The following is a 24,020-nucleotide window of genomic DNA, read 5'->3' on the forward strand; positions in this document are numbered from 1 at the left end:
ATATTCTAACTGGGAGAAGCCAGAAAGATTGAGAACAAGAGGAAGGTATTTTGTCTTTACTTTCCTCTTTTAAAAATATCAGTGTTTTAAATAATCCAATGTGCCAGTCATTGTGATACCTTAAGGAAAATATTTTTTCCTGGCATATTAAAATCATGAACTCTAAGCATAAAAAAAGTTCAGACAAACTCAAACAAAAAGCCGATGAGAAGAACAGTTAAGTCTTCTATTCAAGGAACGAAACTTTTCTAATTCAAAATCATTAAATATCAAAACCATTTTAAGACACTTCTAGTTTTACTGGTATGCCCTACAGTATAGGGCACAAGAAGAGCATAAGCAAAAACTGATGTGTAAAAAGGTTAATTATTTATGTATTTCCACTTGCATTATTTTTATGCTTCTAATTGAATTAGAGGCAAATATTCAAGCAGTATTTAAGTATATACAACTTTTTTCAGTGGTGTCATTGACTGAAAATAGCTTCATACACTTATTTTTTTGTTCCAACTGAAACAAAGCAGTGTGCACTTTGAGCATCACAAAAGAAAAACATATACAGCAAACTGTCCAATGCAGTGTCCGTGATCACAGACTTAAAACGTTCAATCTAGTCTTGCAAAATACATAAACCTAGATATTTTCATTTAAAAACAGAGGTCTTGTCTGAGATGCCAAACTATAAAGAGTGCATAAGAAAAGAGAGCTATTTCTCCCTATTGCTTGAAAAGGTCAAACTTAGCAACAACTTCATTTTGCCAGCAGTCCTGCAGATTATAAACCATTAGCTAGTTACAATGCTGAGGCAGAATAGTGCAAAAACAACAAAATTAAGTTCTGCAAAGATCAAGAGAAAAGAGCAAAATTGCTTTAACTTTATATATGCTCACGTTATTTGTTAGCCACATATGCTTTCAAGCGTAGAACAGTATCCAAAGTTTGTGAACGTTAAATAAAATCACAAAATGTGATGTCTAGAACTTTCTGTACCGAAGAATACAGATGAACATTTTACTTTTCTACACACTTCTGCTTCTGAACGGTGGAAAGCAGTGTAATCATTCGGAATTCTCATTAGAAGAAAATAATTTGAAGTATAAAAAGTGGACTACACCCTCATTTAAACGAACATTCAATTTTTAGGTACTGTGTCACTTACGTTTCAAATAAATAACACCTGTTTCATCTATTTTTTTTTTCCTTTTTAAACCCTGTATAAAAAACGTGCTATTTGAGGATCCCTTTTTAGAGCACGTTTTTAGCAGCACTGAAAATATTTCTTAATGGAAGCTTTGAAACAAATACAGCAATTTTTCACTGAAAGATTACTATTAAAATGACATTACTATGATGTAATACCTACTGTTTACAACATTACATATGAAAACGAGTACTGTGCAGGATACATCGTATATACCTCCTTCTACAATTTAAGTGATAAGAAGGAAGACAACCTATTGAATGAATTATGATGAAGAGGAGAACTTACTGCCATTCTTTCAGCTGTAAGCCATTCTTCCTCTTCAGGATTACCATGCCGATGGGTATAATACGACACACTGGTTATTACTTTGTTAACTTCATTTAGTGCGTTCATTTTACCATTGAAAGAAGAAATTTGTAACAACCTGTAAGAGAAATTAAATGTAAGAAGTGTGAAATAAATATTGATGGATCATATCATATTAGGAATAGCATCTTACCTAAGTATCATTTTTAACCTAAATATTTCTAAGTTTTTTACAGTTTCTTCTTGTCCTGGAACTCTTGAAGCTAAGTTCTTTAGAGATTTGATTATCATTGACAGAGCATCATTTTTGGCTTCATTCTTTGCTTCTTTTTTCAGTTCATCATCTGTTAAATTTTCTAAAAATTGTGGAACCATTTCTATAATTGGAAGGAAATATTTCTTCACTGTATGTAATGTTAGAAATTCATAACATTGTCCAAATGGCCTAAAGAGAAAGAAAAAAAGTGAACAAAGTGTCATAACCCATAGTTGTGTAATATTAAGACAGTAAGGAGCAATTTATTCTAGAAATTTAAGTCTATTTACAAGCACATGAAACATTGAAGTTAAAGGCAACTAGTTAAGAAACGTGGCAATGGGAGTGCTTCAACAAAAGACTAAGTTTCGTACTAACTCCATATTCTATTAAACATATTTGGAAAACTTGAACTATGTAAAATATTCTTTAAAAACTTACTTAATGAGAGCTGCAATTATCTGAACATTCAATGCTGATCCACTCATGAAGCGATCGTGCAAGATCTGAAATCCATTTAATGTGCCAAACTTGTTGATAAGATCTACTAGCCAACCCTGAAATATAATAATCAGTTATTATCTGACTTTTACAAATAATGATCTAGAAGTACTTTTAAGTACCTATCGCTAACAAAATTACTTAAAAAAACTATTTACAGAATAAACTATTAAAAGGTAACAATTATCAGGGAATGAGCCTATATAGTTTAAATATTCAGTTTTATGGAAATGCTTAGGAATAGACAACTCTTTTTCCCATTATCATGGCAAACAGATACTGTATATTAGATATTCAAGGAAATTTATCAAATAGATAAGAATTTAAATGCCTGTACTTCGGGCTTGGCTGCTAAATTTCTACGGAAAACAGGATGATTCTGATACTCTTTTCTGGTCCTGGATGTGATAATGCTGCATAAAAATGCAGCAAGAACACAAAATAACATTCTTACAAACAAGGATAGCAATGCAAGGAAGTCCAAGGACACAGAGTTCTTTATCTTCTGTTCTCACATATCAATAGCTACCAGTTCTACTAAAAAAAAAAAAAGCAACAAAAATTTAATTCATGTATCTCCTGAGTTTATACCAATACCAGTGGGCAAACAACGCTGAAAAATTCAGACCTGAGAACTGAAACAAATTACCGATCTGAACTGCCAGTTGGAAAAAAAAATCCCTAGTTCCCATCTTCTGGAACTGCAAGAAAAGGGAGGGCAAATTCCTATGTTATCACATAATCCCCTCCTTAAAATGTGTCACCAACAAAATCTCATTGAATGAGAAGTTAAATCCATCACCTGGCAAATACAAGCAAGCACATTAACACAGTAGGAATAGCATTCCAATAGAGTTGTGCCAGTTTACCACAGAAACCCAACTCAGTTTCATTGTGGACCAAAGACTGAAAGAGTCAGAAGAGCGAGCATGTATTAAATCATGATTGATCGAAGAGTGAAAAGCAGCAAAACATTTTATAGATATACAAAAATCAAGTACAACCACCCCCCGAAACAACTCTCTATTGCTATTGGGTAGCTAGGTAACAGTACGTAATAAAATAAGCGTTTCAATATTCAGGTCTGAAAAAGCTGATACCTTTGGTGATCGTGGGTCAGGAGGACGGGCATAAAGTTCATCTTCAGCAAGCTGTACTCCTGCAGGAACTGTTTCAGAGGGACGTGTACCATTGTATAGATGGAATTTGCAGTGAGGATTTAAGGCCATGGCAAGAAGTTCAAGAAGGGGAAACCAATCCTGGGACAGCTTGGCCACACAGAGTTCAACTAGTCGATGAGTGTTGTTAATAATACATCTCTATTAAGAAAAAAACCAAACAAACAATATGGCAGGCGACTACTCCAACACGAACTATAGACTCTGAACCATTTGCACCTAGCATGCAGAGTTGCATAGGAGTTTTACAATGCTGCACTTAAAACTTTGTACTTCCTCCAATAAAGGGTTTAAACAAACTTATATCTGCAGCTAAAAAAATAGTTTGGGAAAAAGACCCAAATATTTTTGGTTATTTGAAACACTCACAATTCAACACTGAACTATTGACTTTTCCTTCTTTCACCCATCTCTCTCACAGATTTCAATTTGCTTATCAAGATCTTCACAGTTTCTCATTTGGCACGTGCCCAGCTGTCCAAGAGGCAGCTTTTAATATTCAAGTAGCTGCTACTAACATTCAGAATTTACAAGGCTGATGAAAGTTTTTATTAAAAAATGAAGTTTTCATACCACGCACATAAAAATAAGCAGGTCTCTATACATCTGACCAAGGACAGTCTCGCGAACAAGAACTGCCCTACTGAACATTCAAAGTTCAGTTCCTGTCCATTATCATCTCGTGTTTTATTTCCTTCCAAAAACACCAGAGGCACTAAGATGAAATAATGATGAAAGAAGGGTGATTTTTCCTCCCAAGAGCCACGTATATGAGAACGTTTCCATTTCCCTCTTGTGATGATTTCTGACATTCAGTCTCTAAAGTCTCCTCAGTCACAAATGCAGTCTCCATTCTCATTTAAATTACTATGTTTTTCAGAAACAACTTAAAACAAACAAAACCACTTACATGGATTTCAAACTTCCAGCCACTCACTGCCTCATCAGTAAGGATTTTTGTGAAAGATATTGTTAACCCATCTCGAAAAAATCGCTGGCATGCTTCACTTTTGACATCAAGGCCTATTTTAAAAGAAAAAAAAAAAAGAAAACCAGCCACAACTATTACATATGTAATTTCATTAGTTGTTACACAAACTTTTAAATACTGGAAGTAGTGACTTAGACATCAAGGGTTTGGTGTTCAAAGTTCCAGAGTTATTTTTTAAAGAGATACTTTGTATGAAGCCAAACTTATGTAAGACTGAATGGACAAAATAAATGGTGGATTAATGTTCAAGTAAAGACACCTGAACAACTGCACTCCTCTAGCTTATTTTTCAATTATTTTGAAAACATGATAGTTTTTTTGCCATGCTTGTAAAACTGAAGGTATAGTAGCAAAATAGGTACAGTCTTTATTTTTCACTCTTCCAGTACACCTGCATTTCACAAAACTACAAAATGGTTGAGGTGGGAAGGGAGCTCTGGAAGTCACCAGTCCTGCCCCCACCCCCCCCAATTCATTAATGAGACCTCCTGACAGTCAGTTCCCTGGCTTTTGAAGGCCTGATTTGGTTTATCAAATTGAATTTCTCATAGTCACGAACAACTGTACAATAGAGGTTCCTTTCAAAAGTGATCACATAACATCTGTCCTCCATGGTATTATTACACCATAAAGACTTTTACAAACTCTCACAACAAGGCTTGGCAGTCTATATGTTTACAGGGGGTGCAGCTCTCAAGCAGCTTCAGTAAAGCAAGAATCTTTGGAAGGCCCCTGTTACACCTTGAGAACTACACCAGTATTCCCTCTTTTATCACTACCAGAGGTACATGATATATACTGTGTAGCCAACTATCAAAAATTCTACCTTAGCTTCCCCTCTAGCTCAGTCTGGGTGCCTGACATCTGCACATTATAAAGTAAAGGCTACAAAGCACAATAACAAAATGACAAAAGAGAGCAAGAGAGATAGACACTGCCTAAAACTTCTGCATTGGTAGCAAACAAAGGACTTTAAGTTAACTCCCCAAGAGTGTAAAGATGACAACTTCAGCCTATATACGAAGAAGAGGACAATAGAAGGCATCCAAACTCACTCAACTTGACCTAGAGGAAATGCTCCTTTCAAATTTAACAATGAACTTAATTCTCAAATACAAATTTAAAGCATGCCCCCAAGTGATTTTAATGTTCCTCTGAGTACCAGTAAACTGCACTAAAATCTCTCTAAAACTTCCAAGTACTTCTGGCACCACCTCCTCCCACAATGGTGGGCCAGCTTCAGTCAGCAAGACTTTTCAAATGAAGTTTAGGAACACCAAAACAGATTTTGTTTCAAAATGCATCGTCCTTTCTGTGTTTCACTGAACTTGGGAAGAAAGGAAAGATGGAGAACCTTAAAAGGTGCCTGTATAACTAACTTCTAGATATATAATGACCTTCTACCTTCTCCCACGATGCTCTGTATTTCTGAAACAACATATGCTACTCATGGAAGGAGCCAAGACTGGGTATCTACAAAGACAGGAGAATCATCAAAAGCAGGGTACAGGAAGACAGCAGGGTGGGAGAGGAAGCAGCAGCAATCCAAAGGCAGTGAGAAGAGAAGCAGCAGTTATATTAGCCACCTGGTATCTACTGCTTGAATCAGATTCAGTATCAGTAACTCTTAGGTAAGACCACAGGCAGCCCTTTTTCGCTCATTTTCCAAATTCTAAGGGCAGAGAATGAGGAAGACAAGACAGAACTGCATGCATGCAGCTCTGAGCTGCATATTCACAGAAGGGTTGTGGAAATGGATTATGCAATGAGAAAAAAAGTAAACATGAATTAAAAAGGCGATGTGCAACATACAGTAAATGCAAGCTGCCATTACGGGGATTGGAAAAGGAAAAGGTGGAGCACCAAAGCCCCAAGCAGAATCACCCAGCTCCTCTCTAGGGCTCTGGATTTCATAACTTTGCAGCTGGAACCCCAAAACCTGAGCTGGCTCCATGCCTTGTTATGACACTGGGCCTGTGAAGCGCCCCCCTAAACCTGAAGCCTCGGGCAGTACAGCACAGAAACTTTTCAGTGGCTTGGCAAGGGCTGGCTCAGACACTGCAGAACAGAAGGTGACCTGGAGCTGGTAAGCCTTGAGGAACACACACTTGCCCACAGATGCAGTAGTTACACATGGCACTCGGATTCTGGCACTTCCAAGAACTCTTAATTACCTGAAGTATTTAAGTTCTTCTATACCCAGATACCACATTGACCTTGCTGTAATTCATTTCACTGAATTAGTTCTATCCCAACAAACTTAGCTAAGAAATTTCTGAACATGAAGCAACGAAAATCTGCTGTCCTTGCTTTAAGAAAGATGGCTGAAAATATACAGTTCAAGAAAACACAGAAAATAATTTCAGTAATGAACTCAAGGGTAGTCCCACAGAAATGCAAATGACAATCCAGAAAGAGATGATCTTTAGAAAAAGCTTTTTTTTTTTCCCTTCATAGGTTCTAGGGCCTGCCCCTCTACTCTTCACCCTCTGTAAGCCTTTGCAATTCATTAAAGCCAAAGATTTGGGATAAAAATTGAAGGCTTAAGTTATGTGGTGAAATCTCATTTCAGTTTCAATAAGCTACAAATTGTTAAGTTGCATTGCACCTTGCTTGTGCGTGTTGTACAGAGAAGTTTTGGCAGCATGTTAAAAACCGAATGTAAACATTACGAAGAACAAAATCCACAACAAAGACAGCAGTATAGAGTCAATGAGATTTTAAAAGAAAGAATGAAGAATATTCTAGCCTACAAAAAAACTAACAAGAACCATTTTTTCCCTTATAAATTTATAGCATCCAAATCATTATGACATTTATTTCTGGAGCAAGGCCCATTATTCAAAACACTTTGCAAGTATTCCAGAATTATGTGAAAATAAACATCAGTCTTGCTGTTCAATGCTGTTTTTCAAATAGAAACTCCAGACTATCACTTGATAGTCTTATGGTTTGCTTAATGAAGAATAACCCATTGATGTCTACACATAAAAAGATAATCTTCCATAAATAAACGCATCTGCCAGGAATAATGCAAGTCACAGTCTAGACAGGATTCATACTACTCTGTCAAATTTGCTCCTCGCACTTGAACATAACAACGATGAAATTTTATTCTTAATAAATACTTTCAATTCTGATAAGTTCCTTTCATTTTAGTTCCTGAAACAATTTAAAGAGGATGCAAACATCACCCTAAAGACAGGGTCACAATGAAAGAAATTACTCCAGAGTCACTCCAGAAAGTCAATGCCGATGGCCACTGGCAACATCAGGAATAAAAGCTACTTAAGAACTCTAACCACCAGAAAAAGGTGCTTGATTAAAAAAATAAAATCAGTGGGCTCTAATGAGTTACAGATCACAATAAAAATGTATGTGGTTTAGCAGCTAGTTAATTTTCAATTTCTGCTTTCAGTTCTTTTGAAACAGAACTCCTCAGGTTAAAAAAAAAAACGTTCATAGATAGGTAGCAAGATGTCCAATTTCTGATCTTACTGAGATAGCAAAACACATTTTCAAGTTAAGAAATTTACATAATAATCGCTTTTATTACTTCTGGAAACAGACAGTGTCAGCCAAGTTCTGAACTAGAAAAGCAGTGTCTGTTACAGCAAGTGAGCAACCTACCATATGCCTTGAGAACTGAAACTTGTTTTAAAAAGAAAGTGCCATCTTCGCCACTGTATAACTTCAAGTATCAGGGGAAAAATAAAATCTGTGATGTAACCAACACTGTAACAGTTAAAGAGCAACTATTTCTAACAGCCTTCATGGAATGACCACACAAAGGAATTTAGAGGGCAAGAAGAACAATAGTTACACAGCAATGCAGAAGCACTTTTCAAAATTGGACACTGACTTAATAAAATCATACTTCATAAAGTGTATGCTTAGATTTCCACTGTTTTTCACAGCTTCAAGAGAAAAGAAACAGATGACCAGGAACTTTCAGCTATGTATGATGCTTTTGTGAAGTACTATGATGTTAAGAGTAGCCAAGAATCTCATTCTGCTCAGATTACTTCATTGCATTGCACTGACATGTTTTTATGTTTTTTTGTTGTTGTTGTTTTGTTTTCATGACTTAACAGCTCGCAATACATACATCTCCTCTCTCATAAATCACAAGCAAAAAAAATTGTAAGGCACTGCTAAAGGGTGCATTTTCTTTCTGTAAGTTGCCATTTCTTTTGTTCCTGAACAGGTGCGATCTCTTAAAAATTCTACACTCTCCTTAAAATCCCTGCCAGATCTCACTACATGCAATGAAAGCCAATTCCAAATGCAACTCCAGCTGATAAATCAGTGTTAGCAACAGTGTATAATTAACTTATTTTGGATCACCTGGGTGCAGCCTATCTTTTGTTTCTCCAGAGAGAACTCCAAAGCAAAAAAAGACATAGAAAATAAATCAGGATAACCAAGAATTTCATGACCACAGCCAGCTTTTTATTCTTGAAACTGCCTAAGAATAACCTTTATCATCACAGAAATGAAGTCATCCTGGTCTAGCTATGTCAGAGTAAGGAACAAGCACTTTGTATGTCACTATATTTAAAACACGACTGGCTGGTAAGTATAGATACCCGAGAAAAGTATTTTTATCTGACTTGAGGTATTACACAAACACTGGAGCTACAAATATTGTCCAGAACAAGAGTCCAAAACAACCTTCCAGAAACACAACTTTCCACAACATGGGTCAAATTTGTCAGTTTAGCAAATATATACACAATCCTGACAGGGAACCATCCTAATTCCAAGTAAGTTAGCTACAGCAAGCAGTATGGTAGAATTACTACTAAGTCATGCTAATATTCTAACTTTTCCTCTAATATTCTCTAAAGCATGTATATGCCAAAGTTGAACAAAAATGCATGGCAAGATGTCTGGAAAGCTAGATAAGAAACTTGGTTTTAGAAACAAAAAAAAAATCTTTGAGTTTTAGTATCTGTTATGAAGACCAAACCCAGTAGGTCTGATATCTAACCGAATACAGAAAACAGGTAGGACAGGAATGACAAGATTTTTATTGCTGTCAGCTTCTTCAACCTCGCTACTCATACTGCATGAAGTACCTAATTTCTACCTACACTGATGTCTTTTTTTTTTTTTTTTTTAAAGTTTCTGATTTATGAGGGTTCTGCATACCACTCACACCAGGGCTGTAATGGTAATAATTAAGAACTTTTAAGCCTCCACCAGGAGCTCAAAAGAACTCTCACAAGCAAAGATTTTGAGTGGTCCAATAATCATTCATTGTTTTTTCAGCTTACCTTTTTTACTCAGGTCAATAGCAGCTTCTAGAAGAACTTCTAATTCCCCTTTCGGCAATACAGGAACAACCCATCGAGGCCTATATTCAAAAGGCAAAATAAAACAAACCCACATAATTCAATTGTTCTCCTTAAAAATCAGGAATCCTCAATCCTTTGTAAAGCTTGTAATATAGGGTAAAAATAAGCATTTTTAAAAGCCCTGATGAAGACTCTACTTTTCAAAAAAATATTGACCCTCTCTTTATAGCTCTAATCCAATACAATAAGGAAATTCAAGAAATCCAGTTAAACAAAAATGCACAAATCCTACTTCTGCTGTCAAGATAGTTGCACATTAATCTGCACACACTGGAAAAAAAAAAAAAAGCATGAAGTATGAAAGTACCTGTTGATCATGTCATCCAACTTTGCCAGGTCTGTGTGTGGAAATGCAGGCTCCTCATCTTCAAGCTGGGGTGGAGCATCTCCTTGTCCCTGCTCATCAGGCGGGGTAGCTGGGGAGTTCTCATTGGAAGAATCAGGTGAAGACGTCTAAAATTGATGTAGAAAACACTTTTTAAGTACCATCTGTACTTCTGTGCCACTTATTTGCCTTTTTGCTTCACATTACATTTCAAAGAATCACTTGAACTATACGCCTATTATCATACAGTATAATAAAATAATTTGATTTTAGATCTATTAACAAAAAATAATAGAAAGCATACAGCATGTTTATTGTTTTATCTTAATGTTTTAAGAATTTATGTACTTTCCTATAGAGGATTTTTTTTTTTGAGACTTACTTTCAGTCACCCATCTAGAAGATGAAAACAGACTACATGGATGCTCTGTTTTTACATATCTTCTGAAGAAAATATGAATAATTTAGGTAGAAAACCTTCAGCAACAGCACAGAAGGATCATGAAAACATTTTCTGAAAACGTTTAAAATGAATACTACTGCAGCTGACTAATAACCCACCTCCAAGCACACAATTAGTTAAGCCCATTTTGATGGGCTGTGCAAACTACAATTTATTTTGTAGATGCACATTTATTTGTGCACAGAAACGGTATGGATTGTCAACAAATTGAAAATAAAGGTTCAGATCAGAAGAGCAAGATCAGAAGACAAATGAGGACCAAAAAGACCAAAACCTCAAGATTTTTTTTTTAAACACGTTATACTGGATTTGGCTGGCATGGAGTTAATTTTCTTCACAGCAGACCACATGGTGCTGGGTTTTGGATGTGCAACCACAACAGCATTGATAACACACCAATGTTTTAGATATTGCTGAACACTGCTTACAGCGTCAAGGCCTTCTCCATATTCACTCTGTCCCCACAGTGGGCAGCTTGTGAGTGAACAAGAGGCTGGGAGGGGACACAGCTGGGACAGCTGACCTGAAGTGACCAAAGAGATATTCCATACCATACAGCGTCATGTTTGGCAATAAGACTGAGGGCAGTTTTCCCCCCAGGGGAGCAACAGGCTGGGGACTAGCTGGGCATCCGTTGACTGGTGGTGTGTGACGGCTTTTGCATCACTTCCTGCTCCTCCACCCCTTTACTTATTAAAACTGTCTTCATCACAACCTGCAAATTCTCTCACTTTCCCCTTGCAATTCTCTCTCCCATTCCACTTAGATGGAGAGAGCAAGCAACTGGGTTGCTATTAAACAAACATCACCTTCATAGTGCATTAAATGAAAAGGTGTGGCTTTTCTTTTAACCAGGTTTGGTCACAATGTTTAAATGCATCTTTTTTTTTTTCCCTGACAAAAAAAAAAAAGAATCATCACATTATCATGTAGCGTATCTGAAAGTTTTTAATTTTCTTTTCAAAGCAGGATACCATGTTCAAAAAAAAACCCCAACACTATGTGGTTGAGGTAGTCAAGTACAATGAACACAGACTTAGACGATGCTGATAATAAAGAGATACCTATGCCCGTAAGCTCTTTTATCCAAAAAGTGCTTTTGCAGAACTGAAGTCACAGAGTAGCTTTACCAGTCTGTGGCAGACACACAACAATGCAGTTCTGAGCAATCTTCCAATATAATTCCAAGAACACTTATTTTTCAAAATAAATATGCTTGAAAAAGCTATGCCACTGCCTGAAAAGGGAGCATTTTTTGCATGCTCCCTAACAGTACCTAATGTGCCAACAGCACTGCCTTCATCCCTGAAATTTCTTGTGTACTTCTGTAAAGAAAAAAAGAATAGCTAATTTAACTAGACATCTCCAGGACTATACAAACTCACAGTTCAAATAAGTCATAAATGCCATTTGTAAAGAAACGACTCATTTATTGCTAGATAACTTGATAGTAACATACCTGATTCTGCTGGAGGGGAGGCTGGGACTGTCCATCAGGAGCCTGGCCCTGGCTATCATTGCCTCCTACCGGAGAGCCACGAGTCGTGGCTGTCATACTCGACACAGGGCAGATCTTTGCAATTTTGTCTGCTTAAGTAGTTGTTGTGAGAGAAGAAATTATAGTCCACTTAGTAAAGTTGAAGTACCAGCATATGCTTGCCTTAAAAAGCTCCAACTCAAGAACATGCCATCTTGCAGAGACCATTGCATAACCTGAAAAAAAAAGATGATATTCTATATTGCTACATGCATAAAAGAAATATACTGCTATAAAGGATCTTTTATTTTAGACTTAGTATTTCTTTTTACTGAGTACAACTGACATCGAAAGGTAACAGTTGAAATATTTAACATACTTTAACACTCTAAGCAAAAATTATACTGATAATTACTGTTACACCACTGAGAAACTGACACACATCCAAACACATGCAGCTGTTTACTCTGACACAATCGTGCTTAAACTGCTACAGTAGATTTTCAATTTGAATTCAAGGTGCTGATCTAGGCCCACAAAGAAGTGTACCTCATGACCTGATTAAGAGCATAAACCAGCACATTTGTCATCTTTTCCAATATTCTCTTCCCAACAGTGTCCAACTGCAGATGTCTGAGGGGAGTTAGGGGAGATTGTTTCTACCTCAGTTAAGACTAACAGAGAGTCTGCAGCCAAACTTCTGTAAGCACGCCAGTATTCATTCTGGGCATCTGACCTGTATTCCCTTCTTCCAGCACTTGCCTATGGAAACCTGGATCTGTTGACTTTTCAAGCCCACTACAAAGCTCATCTCACCCCCACCAAGTATTTTAGGAGATTATACGAAACCGGGGACATCAGATTTACTTACTGATGTTGTAATAATGATATACCAACAATTCAATAATTGCTACATATTTAAACTTCATTATTTATCATGTAAATAAAGAAGTTTTATTTTACACCTATTATTTTATTTTAGACTCAGTATTTAATTTACTATATAGTAATTTAACAAAAATAAAAGTACTAAGTTACACAAACAATTACACACTCTACCACAGGGCACTATATAACCATGTTATCTTCCAGACCAAGTCAGGCTTCTAAGTGCTACAGAAACTAACAAGAGTACTCAAAAGTTAAAAAAAAATAAAAAAATAAAAACGTAGGGTGGTAGAAAGAATTCTGTAAGCTTTCAGTAAGAGTGATTTGGTGCTACTAAGCTCCTGATTCACAGCATCACAGGATGGCTGAGGCTGGCAGGGACCCCTGGAGGCCACCTACCCCAAGCCCTGCCCAAGCAGGGCCACCCAGCGCAGGCTGCCCAGGGCCGTGCCCAGGCGGCTTTTGGAGATCCCCAAGGAGGAGCCCCCACAGCTCTCTGGGCAGCCTGTGCCAGGGCTCCTCACCCGCACAGCACAGAAGGGCTCCCTGGGGCTCAGAGGGAGCCTCCTGGGCTCCAGTTTGTGCCCACTGCCTCTGGTCCTGGTGCTGGGCACCGCTGAAAAGGGCCTGGCTCTATCCTCTTTGCACCCTCCCTTCAGGTATTGAAGCTTGGTTGCAGATATTCAGAAAAGAGCTTCAACATGAGCCAGCAGTGTGCCCTGGCAAGTCAAGAGGGCAAACCAAGTTTTGGGGTGCACTAAACACAGCACAGGTGGCTGGTCAAAGGAGGCCAGGAATAGAGATTCTCCATCTCTAGTGTTGGTGTGGCCTCACTAGCCTCACTATGAATATTACATGCAGTTCTGGGCTCCACTATAATAAAAAGGATGTTAAGGTCCTTGACAGCATCCAAAGGAGAGCAGCAAAGTTGTCAAAAGGCTGGAAGGCATGTCCTGTGAAGAGAGGCTGAGAACACTTGGGTTGCCCAGTCTGGAGAAGAGGAGGCCAAGAGAGACCTCATTGCTCTCTGCAACCTCCTGAGGAGGGAAAGTGAACAGAAGAGAGGCACCGGTCTCTTTGCATAGTAACCAACAAGAGGACGTGCAGGAATGGCACAAAGCTGCACCAGGGGACGTTCAGAGCGGACATCAGTAAAGATTTCTTTACTGTGAGGGTGGTCAAACATTGCAACAGGCTGCCTGGTGAGGTGGTTGATGCCCCATGCCTGTCCACATTTGAGGCATGTGGATGAGGCCCCTGCTGGTAAGTTTTAACTTTGGGTCAGCCAGTTGGACTTGAAGATCTTGGTAGGTCTCTTCCAACTGAACTATTCTATTCTATTCAGGTTAACAAGTTAAAGTTTCTGCTGTAACACTATGCATATTAGTAATTGTTTTATTACAACATCTCATGCCAATTCCTTTTCAATGCTGTTGCTGTCTTTCTCTAAGACACTTTAAAATTCTTTCCTAAATTGTGCCAATTTGCAAGGCCGGTTACAAATACAGTGAAAATTTGGATCATATATAATACTCCTCCTCTACCCAGCCCCCGATCTTATTATCACCAACAAATTTAGAAAACTCTAGTATTGCCACTAAACTAATGCTTGCATCTGAACAAAACTGTGTCCTTGGAATACAGTCAATTGTAATCCATCCCCACCCTTCAGGACTTACATTTACAGAATTTACTAAGCCTGCTAAAATCTAGAGCAAAAGGCATTACCAACTCAAGTTTTCTTCAGGATGAAACTGACTTTTAAAATGCAACTTTAAAAACTAACTTGCTTTAATTGGTGTTCTTTTTTTAAGTGCCCTCCTCCGAGTATTTTTCTTCCGATGAAGTTTAGAAAGATTGCTAGGTAGAAAATATCAGCATGACTAAGTTTCCGACCATGTGAATACACGCTGTACCACAGTTCAGTGCACTCAGTTCCCCTGCGTTACCTGACTGAGGCTTCCAAGTGTCTGCTTAAACCGATGAAATCAAACTTCTGCCAACTTACATTGTATTTTTCAACAGCCCTAAGCCAACTCTATGACCACAATAAACACCTCTCTCCTTCCTCAACAGGTCTGGTCTGCAATTTGGCCACACAAAAACTTGCGCTGGCACACTGACTGAGGTAGCAAAGCGGCCGGGAGAAAAGGGTGGAATCCTGGTCCAGGTTGCCCCTAAACTGCACAAGGAAGTGACCTCTGACACCTGGGATTCCCCTACAACTTGCGTGACATGCAAGCTGCTTCCGTCTCATCTCCTTCTGATTCTAATTCTTTTGCTCAACTCATCCTCAAGGGAACCACTGCAGAGTATGAGAAGAAACAAACACTGATTATTTTTCAGTTTCTGTAATTACCTGAACTGGCACACTGCAAAACCACAGAATACTCACCCTAGTGCTAAGCCAGGACAAACCTGCAGCTCTCCCGTTACACTGACCTTACAGCAAGCATGGATTTACACTCAGATTTTGCCTCTGTGCTTTGTTGAAAAGTCTGGGCAAAGCATTCTTGTAAATTCATTTCTGCCCAAGGCACATGATGTAATTTAACTAGGAGACAGAAAAAAACGAGTGCTGCATTGACCAACTTATTCACAGTCTTGCAAATTCACAGATTAAAACAAGATCTGTGTAGTAAAAATACCCAGAATTCTGTAGACACTAGTAAATACAGAACATTTACAAAAATGACTTTCTGATGTGTCTTCTTCCTTCTATTTAGTGACTTTACACACTAATCATGATAGTTTATGCATACTACTGATATTATATTCCCATTCTTCACAGAAGCGTATTTCAGGACCCTCAGAGAAGTTCACCTGGTTTGGCCACATCAGAATACTTAAGACAAGGACAACTGTGAGGGTTGTCCACTTCCCTCTCCTCTTCCCCCCAATATTTTCTAGATGTACTCAGAGATACAAAAGCTGCTGCAAAGCTTGAAGTTACTAACTAAAACCCCTGCACCTCCGATAAACAGTCTGATTGCTTCTTACAGTATCCACACATTTTAAATTTCAAAGATATCCTTGTTGAGGTATTTTCCTTCTAATTACAAAAGAAAACATGTTTTTGTAAGCACAAATCATTATCAATTTAGGTATTTTAAACAGTAGTAGAAGGGAGTCATTTACCACTCCTGCTTTTAGCCACCAATTTAGCCATTTATGATGTAGAGAAAGCATCGAACTGCACACCCTCACAGAACACAGTACTACTTTAATCTCTGCATTACGTTTTATTAATTACAATTCCGTAGAACCGATTAACCGTGAAATTCTGAATTCCAATCATTTCTTTAATTCAGATTATTCAATTTCAAACGTTAAAGAGTTAAAACTCACCAAGGCATATAGTTTGGCTCAGCCCGAGATTAACCTTTACACCTAGTTATAATTAACCTGTCCATATTCACATGTAAACTGATTCAGTGGCATCCCATTTTGAGCACACACGTAGCCCAACAGAAACAATTCTAACTGCCTGTATTCAGCTGAATCCTGTGGAGACTTTGCGTTAGTTTTTGCCTCATTTCTACTATATTTGATCTAGGATTCAACATACTAAGCAGTGGTTAAAAAAATTACCATCCTCATCCAAAGGCTTTGAGAATGGATGCCTTGATACGGTGTCAGGATGGAGACAGGCACCTATTAACTGCCACACTAACTAGTGCACTGTTAATCAAGCAATGTGTGAGGCTATGAAGACTCAGTCAAATAAACCCCGTTGACATTCCGTTTGGGTTGCCAGCTAAGCAAATCCTGATTTGCCGTGCTTCTTCCCGTTTCTTTACGTCATGCTGAGCCGCCATAAAATTCCAGGTGAAGTTCTGCTTCTGCTGGCTCCCTGCCACGTTAGTCACACCGGGAAAAGACGACCGCAGCTTTGACTCCACACGCTGCCCATGTGGCCACTGCAGGCACCGCTCTGCCTGCACTGGGGCCTCTGTGCCGAGGTGTGAGAAGCAGCTCAGTGTGGTGGCACACCTATGCCTTGGCTGCTTGCTCCCTCAGACGTCGCTGAAATGCCCCAAAACAGAGAGCCTTCCTCCCAGGTGAGCTCCCTGTACTCTTGAATCCCAGAAAAAAGCAAGTACACGGGGACAGATGACAGCAGCAGACCTCAAAATACAGTTCATCATTCATGTGCGTTACCAAAGCCCTACCTTTTATTTAAATGGATCTGATTAGCTGTATGAGCAAGAATATGTGCCCCAGTACTAAACCCACTGGATGTGTGGTAACAATGTACCCCAGCATACTAACCTACCCAACAGGTAAGACCACAGCTTTCTAAAAATCATACAACTGTATTAAGAATTTACAACGAATACAATGAATTTTTTCCAGCGTTTGCAGATACATTCCTATCTTAACAGGATCTCACAGAAGATGAGCTTTTGAACCATAAGTTCAAGAACTGAGGCAGTACAAACTTCAGATTGAAAGGTATCGCAGCCTCGCTTCATAGAGGATTCTGGGAACTGCCTTCTTCAAGTCCTAATAAATACTGACTCATCACACGGGTTGTGACGTGCTTCTCGTTTAAAAATTCTAGGCTTTGGAATCCGACCTTCTGCCCTATTCCTTCATTTCAATCAGAACACCTTCTCATCTAGAAACACGTTCCCAAAAGTGTAACACTGACCTAATTCAGCAGTTACATTCCATACACACCCCCACAGATTTATCATTATCCTCCTTCTCTGTGCCTTGTATCTTTCAGGAAGGAGGAAATGATTTATGTAATCAGAAAATAAAACCGGTGGTCCCAGCAACTTGCTCATTAACACTGACAGGCACTAAAATTGAAACGTATTCATGATTCATACAAACTCATCAGTAAGCTACTACTGAAGAGCAAGAGGTGCCTAACATACAACGGTGTTTAAAATATACCCCATCAGCTGCAATTGGAGAAACTGTTATTTATTTTAAATAATTTATATTAAAGACAATTAATTTATTCTCCCAGTAAAGAAGTAAGTGCATTTGGAACTTAGACAACTGCATCAGGTAACAATACATTATGTCAAAATAATAAATTCTTAAGTAACTGATGCCTTATCATGCAAGTTTTCAAGACACAGACTGATTTTGAGCAACTGTAACAAACAGGAATTAAAACTACTGCCATTAAGAATCAGGTTAGCCAAGTAACCTTTTTCACTGATCTTTCCATGCCATGTCTGAAATTAAGATAGTCAGCAGCACAAGTTTCTGGAACGTTGGGAACATCCATGGAAGCGTATACTTCTATTTGTCTTCAACATCAGATGAGAAAATAAAGAGGAATATCCTCAAACATACTTCAGTTTCTTCAGAATGAACAAACACATACATTTAATTTCAAAATAATGTTGAGACAGGTGAAGACTAATCTACATCTACTTATTGGTATGCAACTTCACTTGCCAGAAGCTCCTACATCTACCATTCACATGAACTGAGCGAACTGTAAAAGCACAGAGAATGAACTACTGGAACAAAGCATCACCTTTTTACTGCCAGGTCAAGGGGAAAGCAAAAGGACCGCAGCTCTCAACTGCGTAAGTATAGTCTCAAAAAAGGAGTTGCCTAAATGCATTCTCAACGGAGGAGTTGCCTAAATGCATTCAGATTGTCCAGTACCAGCTATGCAGCATTCTATGCTGAAGAGACTGCACAGGAATGCTGCAGAAAATGCCAGTTTTTAAGCAATGATGTGTCATGCTGCTTGATCAACAAATACAATTTGCATTACACATTTAGAGATGTGACAGCCTGATCCTACTGTCCTCCACCTGTGTTTTAAGTAACTCTGGACTTTATGCAGAAGTCTTGTGGAAAATTTAAAGTTGTAGGGACATTCAAAGATTGAAGCCTTAATGTGAATCAAGATCTGGGGAAAACAAAGTTCAATAATGTGAGAGAAATGAAAGTGTCTAATTCATGTGTTACAAGAATTATAATAATGATTATGTGTGGCGTAATTCAAGAATGGGGATATAGAAATCAGCATTTTTTCAGTCACTTAAAAAACACAACTAGGCCTAGTAGTATTGATGATGTAAAGAGCAAAATTTTTTGATAGCTTTGTTACTGCAAAAACAATGTGGATTATTTCACCTTTTGAGAAGTCTTCTCAACAGCAAATGGGACGGGTTTCCCATGTAAACAGATGTGAGACATACTGATGAAGAGCAGAATCTGGCTACATTTAACTCTTCCAGGTGTAACAGTAAGCCTAAGCTTGTGGTTCACATGGAAAGGCTCATCAGATGATCAGAAGTAAAGCCTCTTCTCACATTTCCATGGCTGAAGTTGCCCCATGAGTCTTGATCTCATTTAAATGCCAAGGTTAAAGCCCAAGAAATTTTAATTAAAGCGAACTGTATTCAAGTTAAGGCTGAGAACCCAGTTTGGCCCTGCACATCAGGACAGTAAAACTGACATCTTGTTTCCACATGGAATAACATCCCAAAGGACTTGAGGAAAAAAAAACCAACAACACAAAAACAACACAAACAAGGATATCCTTTAGAACATAAGAAGGATTGTCTTACTTAAAGGCAAGAATCAATGAAGTTCAGTCCCAGTATACCAGTGGGTACTTAAGGTACAGGATGCTTTTTCCCCACAGAGCACATCAGCAAGAGGTCAAGTGTTCAGATCATACACATCATTCCCCTGGCTACCAAACAGAAAAGTCAATTTTAGTTCCTGTTCTGAAGAAGAAAAAGTGTTTTGCTCACGTGACCGTAGATCAAGTAGAATGCCAAAGACAGCACCAAGAAACAACAGTCAATGCCGTACACACAAAACCAGCAAATAGTGTGACAATTAACCAGGCTCCCTTCAGCCATGGCCTTGCTATGCGCTTCTGCAGGCACATGTTCAGGACTCTGCCCTAGACAGGGCCTGGAGTGGGACGGCCTCTCAGTGAGCACGACTGTTCCTTTGTTCACAGGAGCTCTCAATGCGAGCTCCCATGACTCAACTGGTATCAAACTGTGCCCTCAGTGACACTTAATACAGCTGAATGACGGATGAAAGAGGGATGTAAAATTTACAGACCCTGCAATTCTGTTTCTTAAGTACTTAAACACTTACAGGTGATCAACAAACTACATTCAAGCCACTGGTAAGTAGCGAGATGACGTGTGTTTTATGCTGGGAGAGGATGATTTTGGTCACAACAGTAAAACAAACCAGACTTTGCAGGCACATCAAGAAGTCAAATAAATAAAGCAAAACACTGGTGCATGCACTATAGCCTCAGAATACCACACTTAGTAACTCAGAGTCAATTCTATCTAGAAAATGCTAACATCTGTTTTAAAAACTGTTTAAATGTTTTGAGCTACAACTTCCATTTACTATACAGACCTTGAATTCACAATGAATATGCAAAAAAAGTGGCTAAGATTTCCTTCCACCTTATATTAAAAGAACAAGCTTCAACAGGAAACAACCTCAAAACTAAAAAAATAATTAAAAACCAGTTCTAAGAATTCTGTTACGTACATTTGCTTCAGAGTCAGATTCAATCTTTCCCAGCTAAGCAACACAATGCTACACTTTTTTTCCAATTATGCTACAGTTTATTTACTTAGGAAGCTGCCCTTCTGCATTCCAAAAATGTATTCCTGGCAATAGAGCCAATTAGGATCGAGTTGATATCGTGGGTCCAACTGCAATCTTAGTCCTTTACAGGCCGCAGTGGAACACTATAAGCAAGGACAAATCTTGGTTTCATGTTTATATTTAGACAGTGCTCTAGATTTATTAAAAGGAATATACACATTTGCAATTGATACTCTACCATCTATGGAGATACTACATTATGTCTACTTATTGCTAGAGCAAGAAAGTAAAGAATATGTCTAATGTTTGCAACAAGGATGGATAAAATGCTTTCAGTTCCTTCTTATATTTGTTGTTCGGTCATGGCCATATTAAGTACTTCACATTGTTTATCCAATTCTAAAATGGATGTAGTAGTTACAACTCTCAAAGCTATATAGTGAAGTTTATAGTCCGTAATACCTTAAGAACCCTGTTTGCTCCTTAAAACATTAATCCAAATGTTAATAATTACAAGATGTTACGCTATTAGGCTTTTTGAAAAGATTTCATTTTGCTTGATTTTGAAAAGGTATAATTAACTTTTAATGTTACTTTGCATTTGACTTGACTGCTCTGCCTTTTTGCTACAAAGAGCATTATTATTGGATGCTCAAAAGTCAATGGGAAAAATCACAATACATTCTCATTATTATGGGTAGCAAAAAATAAAGACTTAATTCCACCTAAAAATGAAAGGTTTTTCTCAGCAAGGCATGAATTCCTACAGCAATGCACTAGGGAACAAAGAAAATTTAAAAAATTCCTAACACTGAGATATCAGTGACCTCCTGTGAGTTGCCCAAGCACACTACAAAAGGAGAATGAAAGGTTTGGGGAATGGGATGCATTACAGAGTCTGAAAGAGACAGCAGACCAGACACTTATGTTTACACAGCAGTACTCATCTTCGTGTCTTCTCTGCATGAGGATGCACACAACACAGCCTCCAATTCTTGCCAATTAATACGTTTTTTAAGAGCAGACACAAATTATGTAAGTCTGTAATGGCATTGAAAGTTTTGTTTTTGTTCTTCATTGTGACAACATGTAGCAGTGGATCAGGAAACAATAACTGGTCAGCAATGGTAACAGAGATAGTTTTTTGGCACATTGAGTCTTTAAAACTTTCAGTGGAATACAAAGCTTTGTATACCAATGCAGGTAGTAAGTAACACTTTGTTTTTCCTGCACTTCTAAATAAGATTAATTTTTAGGTAAACATATTAGAAAACACTAACAAAACAGAATGAGGTTTTCCTAAATCACATGCCCCCCCCCCCAATTCATTTTAATGTACAGTCCACAAATTTATTTTAATTTTTAATCCTTATCTACGCTTACGTATTTCCCAGCACAGGCATATTATCATCATACATAATTAAGAAATATATTTAAAATGTCCTAGCAATCATTATAGAAATCATTAAACAATTCAACCTTTTCTGCCATATTAAGTAATATTTCTGCTCTGAATCGGATGCACTTTGTGTTATGATATTGAACACAAGACAAAAAACTGTTTCCAATATTTTTCATGTAATACATTAAAACAACTTACAAAAACTCTCGTGTGAAGCTGACCTGAGTATTTAGTATTTATACTAAAATATTTAGTATGAGATAATCAAGAACCCTAAGAAATCCATAGATGTGACTTCTACTAGATCTTTGAAAACAGGATATAGTCCAAAATAGCACAGAACGGAAGAGGGGGAGAAGTGGGGGGAACAGAGAGAGGAAATCAAATTACCATCTCTGGACATAAACCTGTTAGTTGCCACTAATGCAACTTCCTACAGTCTAGTAAGTACGATCAGTTTAATATTTTATCATGAACGTGAAAAGTGTTAAAAGTTACCTGCATTCTTACATGCTTTTTTGATTATGTTTACAGTAAACAAAACAGTTTTTTCTCAAATAAAATGAAAAATATATATCCAGTGATTAAATTTGAAGCTACTAACAAGGTTTTAACAAACAGGGACAAACACTCCTAGCCAAACCCTACAGGTTATCAATTCTCAATCCCGTACTACTCATTATTACTGATAATTCAGAAAAAGCTATAAAATCTGTCATAAATTCCACACGTGGCATACAAACTAACGGGGCGATTACTCTGTGACGAGTTCTCATTATCATCTGGTAAGCCTGGCACAATAAAATGTGCACTGACATAGCCAAGTGTCAGGTCATTTGACTAGAAAAAAAAAGGTACAAAACTTTTTTGTGTATATTGGGAAACATGACTGGAAGAATACTTATTCTAGAAAAGCAACCAAACGTGAACACCACAATTGCATGTTTTTAGCAAGTATAAATCTCTGGATCGTTATCTTTTTAAAAGAAGCATATCATTTTGGTTGCAGAACTGGTAAGAAACTTGTGAATTACAACCTTTTACATCTAGAAAAAAAACAACAAGTGGCAACAAAGAGACCCTCCACATGAATTAGTTGCCCAGTCAGAAGAGAGTGTTACATGCTGAATTAAATATCTGAAGCGATTACAAGACTGGCCACAGGACACAGCATCCACTTCTGAGACAGCCTAGTTGTTCTGGGGTTTTGAACTGCTGTTTATCTCACTCCCTTACAGTAAGGGAATAAAGATGTCCTTTTCAGACTGTTACTTCTACTCTCTCGCTCAACTTGTGAACCTATCAGAGGAGAAAAAGAACTGAGAATTCAGCAGGCAAGTACTGTATGAGCTGCATTTATAACTGACATTTTCTTTTCAAAGAAAAAATCATTGCCAATCAGGCACGTAAACAAAGTCATAAAGAACAGAGAGGACCTGCTGTCACCCTACAACTTTTGAGGAGAGGCGTAGTTTTCCACACAACATATGTCCTTTACAGTGTGGAAGACCCAAGTTATAAATACAGTAAGGTATTATTTCATGCTAAGAGATTTTAAGCTGCAGACTGCAAGAACAGAAACAACACCTGAAATGTGTGTTTTGCAAAAGTTTGGCTAGTTAGGCACAAAAACATTTCTTGGATGTTTGAAAAAGTACACAAAGCTAAGGAGACCAGCTGATACCCCTCCCAGCTACAGGACACATTTTCGATTAAGAACTAACGCCCAGACACAGAAAACATCTTTAAACATAACTCTGAAACTGTATATGATGAAGAATAATAAATTCAGTAACACTATTCTCCATACCAGGTGAGGAAGGAGGATACTGAATGCCTGCACAGCACACCGGGTAATATTTCCATCCAGTGCCATTCTCCCAGGGATAACACACTGGAAGGGGTTAGGAATTGTATCTTCTGACACAGGAGGAACTAAGTACTCTGACATTGTCATGGTTTTACATTGGAAATTTTAGCAGCCAGCAAATACAGACAAAATACAAAGTTAAATGGGGGTCAATCAGGCTTAATATGCTTGAAACAAAATGAGTAATAACAGGGTGCAAAAAAATTACTACCGGCTATAAACAGGAA

At 37.9% G+C, this 24,020-nt stretch overlaps 1 protein-coding gene across 4 annotated transcripts in view; it reads right to left on the reverse strand.

Moving 5' to 3' along the window:
* The window catches only part of USP9X (ubiquitin specific peptidase 9 X-linked), a 101,882-nt gene that overhangs the window by 63,275 nt on the left and 14,587 nt on the right, over positions 1 to 24,020 (reverse strand). For all 4 annotated transcript variants that reach the window (XM_080575479.1, XM_080575477.1, XM_080575480.1 and 1 more), the window contains exons 2-9: positions 12,044 to 12,297; positions 10,104 to 10,249; positions 9,716 to 9,795; positions 4,356 to 4,468; positions 3,368 to 3,586; positions 2,208 to 2,323; positions 1,704 to 1,955; positions 1,490 to 1,628 (exon numbers count right to left, since the gene is read on the reverse strand). In XM_080575479.1, coding sequence (XP_080431605.1) covers positions 1,490 to 1,628; positions 1,704 to 1,955; positions 2,208 to 2,323; positions 3,368 to 3,586; positions 4,356 to 4,468; positions 9,716 to 9,795; positions 10,104 to 10,249; positions 12,044 to 12,139 — 1,161 coding nt within the window. In that variant the 5' untranslated portion in view covers positions 12,140 to 12,297. The remainder of the gene's footprint in view (positions 1 to 1,489; positions 1,629 to 1,703; positions 1,956 to 2,207; positions 2,324 to 3,367; positions 3,587 to 4,355; positions 4,469 to 9,715; positions 9,796 to 10,103; positions 10,250 to 12,043; positions 12,298 to 24,020) is intronic.

The sequence above is a fragment of the Anser brachyrhynchus genome, assembly GCF_964034855.1.
Source record: "Anser brachyrhynchus genome assembly, chromosome: 1".
NCBI classification, from domain to species: Eukaryota; Metazoa; Chordata; class Aves; order Anseriformes; family Anatidae; genus Anser; species Anser brachyrhynchus.